Genomic DNA, 10874 nt, shown 5'->3' with positions numbered 1-10874 from the left:
TTTTGTTGACTTAAATCTAAAATGAGTAAAGCCATAGTAAGGATTAAGATCCCAATTCTGGGAAGAGAAGGCCAGAAGTTCCCTGGATCAGGTAACACCTTCAGAGGTGATCTCCTTACAGGATTATGTTGGTAGAATGGGGAAGAGGGAGAGATGGACTCACATAAGGTCGAGATTTATCAATATTTCCTATGAATGAGAACATCCGTGAAACACCCTGGGAAGCTCAACCAGTGGGTTTCTTGACCGCCTTAGTACAGCAACTTTTTACCCTCCCTGAAAGGAAGCCACACAATGAAGTCTGCATTTTTAGGTACGTACCTTTAGCCTAACCTGCCGAAGGCCAAATACAATACTGATCCAACAAGGCCAACTAAGAACCATCCCACTAGACCTAATAATATGGGAAGGACTCCTTGATGCATCTAGAGGGTGCATCACAGTGCTACTGTAGGAAGGTAGACAGTCGTAGGCATAAGAGCTTAACTAAAATAGTCAAATTCAACTAAAAGAATGTAAGATGCTCCCATACATTAAGTTCTGGCTACCTCATTACCAATCCCATACCCCCTCACTCACTTAGATCCAACTGCACTGGCCTCCTCGCTGGTCCTCACTTAAAAGCACCTGGTAAATTTCAGTATTTTTCCATTTTGTGTTCCTCCTGCTTGAAACACTCCTTCCAGATAAAGACGACCTGATCCTTCAACTCATTCAGATCTTTTCTCAAACGTCCTAACTCAGGCCACCTCTGAACAATCTTACCTAATAGAACTTTCCATACCCTGCCATTTTTCTTCAAAGCATTTTTATGACCTGACCTTATATTTTACGTTTATTGGTTTGTTTACTGCCTGCTTCCCCCATTTGAAAGCATATAACCAGTTTGTTCATTGTTGTCTTCCCAATGCCACAGACAATGCCTGGAATGTCATCGACGTTCACTGAGTATTTGTTGACTGAATGACTACATAAATGAACAGATGGATGGATGAATGAATAAAATGGGGAATTTGACCTAATAGAAATAAATGACAAAAGTATAAATAGAAATGCTTTTAGATTATCTTCCATTTTAATAACCAAAGGCTATACAAGTTATGAGAATAAATGACTCCTATAAATTTTTCAGAGTTTCTTTGGTATTACGCATTTAATTATTTACAAGAATAAAACAAACTATGTTAATCTACTCACAAAAGAGGCACAATGTTTTACACACTTGTTCTTCACTGATGATGCTTGCTCCCTTGATATCACAAAGATTACATTAACATTAAGATTTTCATTCCTTACCTACTGGTATAATTATTCAAAGAAACATCTTTTAACCATATTTTTTTTTTACCTTGGAACCAGACAGTCGGCTCTCTGAAGAGTTGTGGCATCCAGCTCAAAAAGGGACGCGATGTCATTTCCATGTGGGACAGAGACCAAAGTGTACATGATCTTCTCCCCGGCCTGGCGTTTTTTCTTTGAAGTTGGAAGGTCTCCATCTCTCTGTTGAGGAGGTACAAAGTTATTTACTTTTGTCAGGTTTGATAGTAGACTCTCCAATTAATCAGAAGATAAGGTTTAAATCTGCATGTTACTACAATGCTTCACTGGATTACTGAGGTATCTATTTCACATCATCCAGAAAGAGAGGCTCGGGCCTGGCAGCCTTTGAGGTAATTACTATCAACAGTGATAAGCCGCACACTCCCGGGGTGAGGAGGTTTGATCTGCACATGTCATCAAGGCTAACAGTCACAATAGTTAGGGACCCTCCTCTTGTTCCCTTAAACCTATTCACAAAGTCATAGTTTTGACCATTCCACATTTAAAACAAACACAGAGAAGAAACAGTATGTTGAATCCTCTAGATTGCAAAAATTAAAGAGCAAGCATGGCAGTGTTTGGGAGTCCATGCCTAACTCCCAAAACATAAATTGGGCATTAACTTGGAGAGGAGGAGCGTCATCAGCAACATTCCCATTCAGTTCATCAGCTTGTTCTGTAAGATCCAAGAACATACTATAACTGCATAAAAAATGAGATGAAAGGAGATCACACACAGAAGCCTTCACGATGACGTGAAACTTGGTCAATATTTCCAGCACACCCTACCATTTTAAGCAGGCAACTACACAAGATTAACAATTATGTATTTTTACTTGAACTCCCCAAAGTCCCAATGCCCCATGGAGGAACTGGGTGCACAAGAAACCAAAATGCAATATAAGCTTGGTGATTAAGTAGATAAATATAGTTACTTATACATATTTATTAAAGCAATTGAAATTTCAAAATGAGAAAGAGAGAGAGACGGACAGATGGACAGACTGTCATTATACCATCACAAGAAGGTGCATGAAACTGAGGGATGGAAGGGATGTTCAAAAGGGAAACAAAGCAGTCTACACCCATCAACAAGCATTTACTTAATGGCTGCTGTGAAAACAAGATTTACACTCGATCATTCAAAACATTCTCTTGGAGTCTCATCTCCTCCCTCACCCCAAGGTTGTGAATATCATTTTCCTCAAGTCAGAAAACCTTTCAGTTTCATTTCTGCTTTCTTCTGTATATGGTGCACAAATCGGTGGCACCACTGAACTGTGAATGGGCAGAGGTTCCTAAACAGGAGCAGGAGTGTGATCTGTTAAGTCCCACATGGCCCAGCATCACCTGGTAGCGCTTATCATCTTTGATTTCATGTCTTCCACAGGGACCAAAATTCAGAGTTAAATGAAAGCAGGGGTCTGGCAGCAAATTCTCCCCAAGTGGTCTGACCCCCATAACAGTTGTTTCTAATCGGTAAATATCAACTTTGTTCACTGATCAGAAAAAAGCATACTTAAAATACTACGCATTATAAGAGAGGGTGGGTATGTAGGAAAGGAGAAAATGCAGAAACAGTAAGCAAACTATACTTCTGAAGTGACACAAAGCTTCTCAAGATACCAAAGCCATTTCCTTGGTTGTTCTCACTAATCTCACAACTAAAATTTGAGAGGGAGAAAGCTAAGCATTCTCATTTCTACTAAATAAAGAGATGAGTGCAGTCACCTATAAGAGATGACAGATGAGGGGAGCATAGGAAGAAAGGGGAGAGAGGGGAAGAAACAGAGGAGGAAGAAGGGAAGGGAAGAGAAGACAGAGAAGGAGAGGAGGTGGGGAGAAGGGAGGGAAGTGGAGGGAGGAGCAGTGAGTGGTGGTAGTGAATGCTCAACTCAAATTCAACTGGCTGGGGCCTCAATCCAAGCTAAACAAAGCCAGAGGCCTGGAGTCCTAGACACTGAAGGAGTCACTCTTCAAAGAGAAGATACGAACTCATGGCTAAGAACCTTCCTCAAGTCTTCTGAAAAAATTCTGTTGGGTCATGGGTCACGAGACCCACTTTCACAGTGATTTGCATTAAAGACAAGGAAGTTAGAGAATTAAAGACAAAATCTATGAGGCCCCCAAACACCCTCTCATCCTGCAAGAAGAAAGTCTAAATATCTTCCAATAACCCAATAATAGAGTAGTCTGTCCAGGCAAATGAGTTGGAAGAGATGGCTGCCTAGGTGACCTAATAGCTTAGGATGGTGGAATCTCAAGCTTGGAAAGGGATTTTAGAAAATACTTGTGGGCTGAAAAGACTTCTTCCCAAGCAAATCATGTCAGCAGCTAATCAAGTGAAATTCTATTACTTGAATTTTATTCCTTGGTTTTTAATTATTCCTCATAGAAATTTACACAGCCCGTTGTACAGTTTTGTTTATTTCCTGCATTTCAACTCTCACAATGGATTGAGAGCAAGATCCTAAAGGAAAAAGAACTAGTTGGAATGGAAAGGTAGAACAGAGAAGGGAGAAGAAAAGGGGAAAGGGAGCATGGTACAGTAGAAGAAAAAACAGAAGTGTGCAAGAAAAATGGCCTGTGGTCCAATGTTACTACAAGTTCTTTTTATTGGCAAGAAAAAAAACAATGTCGAAAATATATACAGCCTAGTAAGGACTATAAGTTAGATATTACTATCCCATTTTACAGGTAAGCAAACTGAAGCTCTAAGGGTCAAGTTTACAGAATTATCATTCGGTAGAACTGAAAAGCAAATCTAATTCCAGCTGATTCCATAGTCCTAACTCTTAACTACAGGATGTCCCAAAAGTCTCCATACAAAGGAAAAACTTTATAAAATTTTGCGATGAATATTTTGTAAATAAAGGTACATTTAGTTACAAGTTCCCATTTTCCCTATGTATGGCAACTTTCGGGACACCCTGTATTATGCTATAGGGAGACCATCATAATCAAGAAGGCTCCCAGAAAACCATCAATTAACGACCTCAAAAAGATAAACATAACCGAGTCTACATAGTTGCCTTTTTTGCTCCACTTCTGTGACTGCCTTTTGCTGGGTGTATTTTTTTTTTTTTTAAATAAAAGACTGGCTGGGCACACTGGCTCATGCCTGAATTCCAGTACTTTGGGAGGTCCAGGTAGGAGGACTGTTTGAGGCCGGGAGTTTGAGATCAACCTGGGCAACACAGTGAGACCCCCATCTCTACAAAAAATAAAAAAAAATTAGCCAGGCATGGTGGCACATGCCTGTAGTCCCAGCTACTCGGGAGGCTGAGGCAGGAGGATCACTTGAGCCCAGAGGTTCGAGGTTGCAGTGAGCTGTGACCATGCCATTGCACTCTATCTTGGGCAACAGAGTGAGACCTCATCTCTTAAACAAAAATTTAAAAAAAAAAAAATCAAGATGCCAAGAAAGCCCAGGACGAGACGGCTTCACAGCTGAATTATATCAAACTTCAAAGACTACCAATACTTCTTAAACTCTTCTCCAAAAATAGTAAAGAGATTACTATCAAAGTCATTTTATGAGGCCAGTATCACCCTCATACCAAAGCCAGACAAAGACACTACAAAAAAAGAAAACTACAGACCAATATGTCTGGTAAATACAGATGCAAAAGTTCCCAGTAAAATACTAGCAAACCAAATTCAACAGCCCATCAAAAAGTTTATACTCCATGGCCAAATGGGATTTATCCCTGGGATGCAAGGTTGGTTTCACCATATGCAGAACAACCAATGTGATACACTGCATTAACAGAATGAAAAATAAAAACCCTATGATCATCTCAATAGATGAAGAAAAAGTATTTGACAAAGTTCAACGTCATTTCATAATACAAATTCTCAACAAAGTAGGTATAAAAGGAAATTTCCTCAACATAATAAAGGCCGTTTATGAAAAGCTCACAGCTGGTATCAGAATTAATGGAAAAAAAACATGAATGTTTTTCCTCTAAGATCTGGTACAAGGCAAGGCTTCCCACTCTCATCACTTCTATTTAACACAGTACTAGAATTATTAGCAAGAGTAATCAGACAAGAAAAAGAAATAAAGGGCACACAAATTAGAAAGGAAGAAGTAAAATTATCCCTGCTTGCAGATGACATGATCCTATATGTTAAAAGTCCTAAAGGGCCCACTAAAAACTGTTAGAACTAATAAATGAATTCAGTGAAGTTACAGGATACAAAATTAGCAAAGATGAGTCAAATTTCTTTACATCAATAACAACCTATCTGAAAAAGAAATCAAGAAAACAATTCTATTCACAGTATTTCTAACAAACAAACAAAAAATACCTCAAACACACAGAAACAAAGAGAACAGAGAGTAGAACAGTAGACTGGTGATCACCAGGGGCAGAGGGAATGGAGAAATGGAGCAAAGGATACAAAGTTACAGATGTGTAGGATGAATAAAACTAGAGATCTAATGTACAGCATATAGTTAATAATATTGTGTTGTACACTAGAAATTTGCAAAGAGAGTAGATTTTAGGTGCTTTTACCACAAAAACAAAAGGTTACTATGTGAGATGACGGATATGTTAACTTGCTTGACTTTTAGTAATCATTTTACTATGAAAACGTCCTGTTGTACACCTTGAACATATGTAATAAAAAAGGAAAGAAAGAGGGAAGAATGGAGGAAAGTGGGGAGGGGAAGGAAGGGAGGAAGGAAGGAAGAAAGGAAGGAAGGAAGGAAGGAAGGAAGGAAGGAAGGAAGGAAGGAAGGACACAAAATTGTGTTGTTTCATTGATCTATACCATGAAGCTCAAAATGAAAATCCAGGTGTTAAACTAAGATATGGATGGCAAACAAGCAGTTTCCCCTGGAGGCTCTGAAATCTAATGGTGACAAAGAAACAACACTACTCAAGAAAGCCTGAACAAGGTCTATGCATCCTCTTTTACAGGACCCAGTAGAACACCATGTACAAGTAGAAATTCCTTCTCAAGGGTAAAAACTGTAATGACATCCGATATTGAAGATGGTAATGATTATGATGAAGAAGGCACAGACAAAGAGGAGAAAGAAGGAGGTTTAACAAGAGGAAGTGATAATTCTAAAAGAAAGAAAAGGAAGTTTGTTTTTAATTATATCTTCAGTAACATGAAAACTTGGGGAGAAATAGACCAGGAAAATTACAGTCATAGAGAAATATTATAAAAGAGCTTTCTTTTCCTGAATTTTGCAATGCTATTATAGCCAAAAGAAAGAACCACCAACACACTAAGGTTATGAATACACGAGAGAAGACTGCCTCAGAATGTAAGAACACGGAAGTTATGAACAAGATCATTCCGTTGTAGAAATAACCCAAAGGATTTTTGTAATTATGTAGACAATGGGATTTGGGCATAAGTGGCTTAAATGGAATACTGGAAAGGCTTAAACTATGATATTAACTAAGGAAAATAAGATATTATCAACTATATTGAACCATGTTTGAAGAAAGACTTTATTAACAGAAGATCAGCATGTAACCTAAATAAATGGAGAGTCATTTAGCAAGAATTTAAGTTTCTCTAACCATTGGCTAATGTAGATGCAATAAATGAGTATGTCAGTCTTTGTGGACAAATACTATGACCCTAAAAGAAATATGTATCATCTAATTTCCTGACCTTCCTGCATACCAATCTTCTAACTATAATTTGGCTTTGGATATAGATTTTCCCTCAAGGAAAATGTACTAATTGACCCAACTATTTAGATCTACTCAGCAACCGAAAGTGGGCATTGCAGTTTATACATCAGTCATTTGTAACTTCTTTTAGCGGGAGTCAATCCTCCTGTATTCACTCCTCTTTTGGAATGCTAATGAAATGAATTTTCTAGACTTGGATCAGATCTAGCTTCCTAAAGATTACCCTCCAACCCACACTCCTTGGTAATGTTTTCCTGTAGGGGCCCAACAAGAGTAGTCAGGGACTTCTCTATTTTGACATTCTTACACTGCAACGATGAGAATCTTTTCCAATCATAGAAAAAAATCATTAATTAGGGTTAATTAAAAGAGATCACTCTGAATTAACTCATATTGTTTAAGACCTGTGGCTTTATTTCAATTACATAAGATAAGTGGAATGTACTATTCTACCCTTACGTGGTTCATTATACACAAGTCCTTGGAAAACAGCTTTAATGAATAGAAAAGTCCCACTTATAAACAGCATATAAAAAATGTTTACATGTGAATAAGAGCTTCTAACAGGTTTAGAAGTTTTTTAAAACAGTGCTTAAGCATTCTGCTTTTAATATCTTGTACTCTGTTAATTTGCTTAACAAATTCTCCTTTGTTAACAGTTTGACAGTAAACTTTAAGCTAGCCCTTGGAATTCGCCCCTCAAACCAGTCCCTAATGAAATCTGAATAATGAGTGATAAGTATACAATTTTTAACATATGAGTCAAGCTTCAATATAGAAGAAAGTCAATATTATAGCTTTACAGCATGAAGACAATTCAGTCCAAAATCGTGTGCTTGTGGCTTTTGTTTATAAACCTACATTGATTTTTAAGAAAAAAGACACAGAAACCCTAGTGCCCTACACAGAATTACAGAAGTGCAATGCCCAACCTCTTGCATCATGAAAATACATTAAGGTACAAGAGAGCTTAAACAGGTGTTAAATTTAACATCAGCTAGCTCTCCGAAACATGCTCAATTTAGGGTCACGCAGGGCATCTCAGAATGCTAACCTAGTCTCCTGAGCTCTCAGCAAACGGGCATTTTTCACTCGGAAGGACAGGCGCACAGCCTTGGGTTTTACAGGGAGAAAATCCCTTCTGAAAAGCCAGCCAAGCCAACCAATGACTCTCCTTGCTTCTGCTGTCCTGGGTCCTGCAGGCAGCCGCACAGCAGTCAGCCTTCTAGAACACCTTCTCTGTTGACTCATTTGTGAGTCATCGAATTTTAGCAGAGACATCAACATCACGTTGCAGTTCTGTTGTTGGGAGCCAGAGACATTCTGTAGGAAACAAGGTCTGCGTTTTCAGAGCTGATTCAGACCTGTGAGCAGCCGGGGGAGCATAATGATGTGCAGGCATCTGTGTTTGTCTTCACATCCTCCTGTGCTCTCGCTACTGACTTTATGTAACCACACACGACACTGCCATTTAAAGCTGCAAACACTTTTTCTCTCGACAAGGTTCTTAACAAACTGTTATGCTCAAACTGATTCCTAATAGGACTCTCTATTTCTTTCTTTTCCTTATCACCTTATCATTAATCAATATATAGTAAAATCCAAGGAAATTTAGTGGTCTGCTTTCAGAATTTGGCGCCCCCCCCCCAAATTCTAGAGAATATAATTTTCAAGTACATTTCAAGCAAAGTTTCCTGGTTCTGAGAACATTTCTCTTTATATATGTAAATGCACATAGACCGGTGGTTCTCAACAGGGGTAGATTTTTGCTCTCCAGGGGGCACTTGGCAATTTCTGGACATACTTTTAGTTGCCATAATTGGGGACAGAGGGGAATGCTACTGGCCCCCAGTGAGTAGAGGTCATAGATGCTGCAAAACATCCTACAATGCAAAGGGACTTCCTCCCACAACAAAGACTTATCTGGCCCAATATGTCAATATTGCTGAGGTTGAGAAACTCCTACATAGATTAAAGACATTCCCATGAAAAATGAGATCACATTCCATATAAATATGGTAATGTTAAGATGAGTGGTGTTATTCCAAAAAATTCCCCTTCAAAGAGCCATTTGAAAAGATGCAGCCTTTCAAGGAGGAGAAACTAATGACTGTCAAGTTCCCAGCTGGGCTTGACATGGTTCCAATGTTTACAGGGTCCCTGTGGATGCTGTACATTTGTAAGATTGGAAATAATAGACTCCTTTGTAGAATAAATACAGCAATTTGTGTCTTAATGGGTGCTCTAACACATACCGCTTCATTTTAGCGGCACCGTGCATTAACCTTTGAAATTTCAAAAATGGAAGGCCACATTTTGATAAAGGTTTCTAAATTACAGGAAAAGTATTAACTGAGCATTAAATAGACAACATAGGGAAAATTAGGTAAGAAAAAATTAGCATGGTCACAATGAACTCAGTGTTACTGGAACCCAGATCTGAAGTAAAATAGCATTCTGTTTTGGGAAACTGATTTCGTATTTCACAGGCTAGAGATAAACTCTGATGGCTCCTTTGTCTTCTTCTTTAGACAGAAACATAATTATTGCTATGTGGTAAAAATGAGAAACCATATTGTTAGCTTTATAGTTCCATATTCCCAGTTTTGTTTACTCTCGAGCTAGGTATTCTGGAGAGGGGAAAAAAAATTAAATCAGATGTCTCCAGCTGGACGTCTCTCTGAAATGACAGATGAGATCGAGTCATAAACTTCTACAGCAAAAGCAGACCCATCTGTGTTGTATGCAATTAAAGGATTGCTAGTGACAAATGCCTAAACAGAACAGCATCTTTCTCACCTTTAGAGGTGAATGAAGAAATTGTGCTTTAGAATAAAAAGAAAAAAGCTATTAAGTCTAACTAAAAGCTTGATTAGCACGAAGAGTGAACTTCACTACAAATTTATGACTTATTTATATTTTCTGTACTGTTCCATAAACCTTCATAGTCTATACAGTCGTCTCTCAGTATCTGTGGGGGATTGGTTCCAGGACCCCTGCAAACACAAAAATCTGCTCAAGTGCCTTATATAAAATGCCATAGTATTTGCACATAATCTATGCATAGGCTCCCATATACTTTAAATCATCTCTAGATTACTTATGATACCTAATACAATGTAAATGCTATGTGATTAGTGGTGCCTGTACTGTTTTTTCATTTATATTATTTTTTATTGTTTTTTCCAAATATTTTTAATCTGTGGGTAGTTCAATATACAGATGCAAATCCCATGCATATGAAGGAAAACAGTATCCTCCCACTCTGCTCTGCCCAGAACCATCAGTAGCATCACCAAACATTATATAGCAGAAAGGAGATGAGCACAGAGATTTAATTCACTTGCACGATTTAAAGCTTTGATATGATGCCCTTTTAATAGAAACAACTTACATTTTTAGCCTACTAACATCTTTTATTCAAAGAGTTTCCATCTGTCTAATCTCATTTTATTCTCGTGGCATGCAGGTAACATACACAAGGCAAACATCTCTATCCCATTACAGAGGTGAGGAAACTGAGTCTCAGGAAAGCTATCTGATTTGTCCAAGGTCACACAGTTAATGGTGGTGCTAGAAATAGAGCTCTCTTGGCCCTACTGTGCTGAAGAAGTCACACAGAATATTATAAAAATAAACCTTGACAAGGAGAAAAGCAGCCCCTGACATCCAACAGGTGGCCCAGTACTCTCAGCTAGGCCATATGTTCTCTGTTGAACATGAAGAACTTCACAGAACATCAACATCAGACAAGGCCACTCTGTGATTGTGATGGATCAAGACAAAAATGAGACCATTCCCTAACCATGTCTGAACACAGACAAAATATGAATATTATCCAAGCCACAAAAATTATGAAATGATCCTCTCTCCCAGCTAATATGAGTG

General features: G+C 38.4%; 1 protein-coding gene across 1 annotated transcript in view; it reads right to left on the bottom strand.

Moving 5' to 3' along the window:
- The window catches only part of ITPR2 (inositol 1,4,5-trisphosphate receptor, type 2), a 505193-nt gene that overhangs the window by 347660 nt on the left and 146659 nt on the right, over positions 1–10874 (bottom strand). Inside the window, exon 11 of the mRNA XM_012641030.1 lies at positions 1349–1500. Coding sequence (XP_012496484.1) covers positions 1349–1500 — 152 coding nt within the window. The remainder of the gene's footprint in view (positions 1–1348; positions 1501–10874) is intronic.

Source organism: Propithecus coquereli, unplaced genomic scaffold, assembly GCF_000956105.1.
Source record: "Propithecus coquereli isolate 6110/MARCELLA unplaced genomic scaffold, Pcoq_1.0 Scaffold16, whole genome shotgun sequence".
In the NCBI taxonomy this organism is placed as follows: Eukaryota; Metazoa; Chordata; class Mammalia; order Primates; family Indriidae; genus Propithecus; species Propithecus coquereli.
This window is presented reverse-complemented; position numbering and strand designations above follow the sequence as displayed.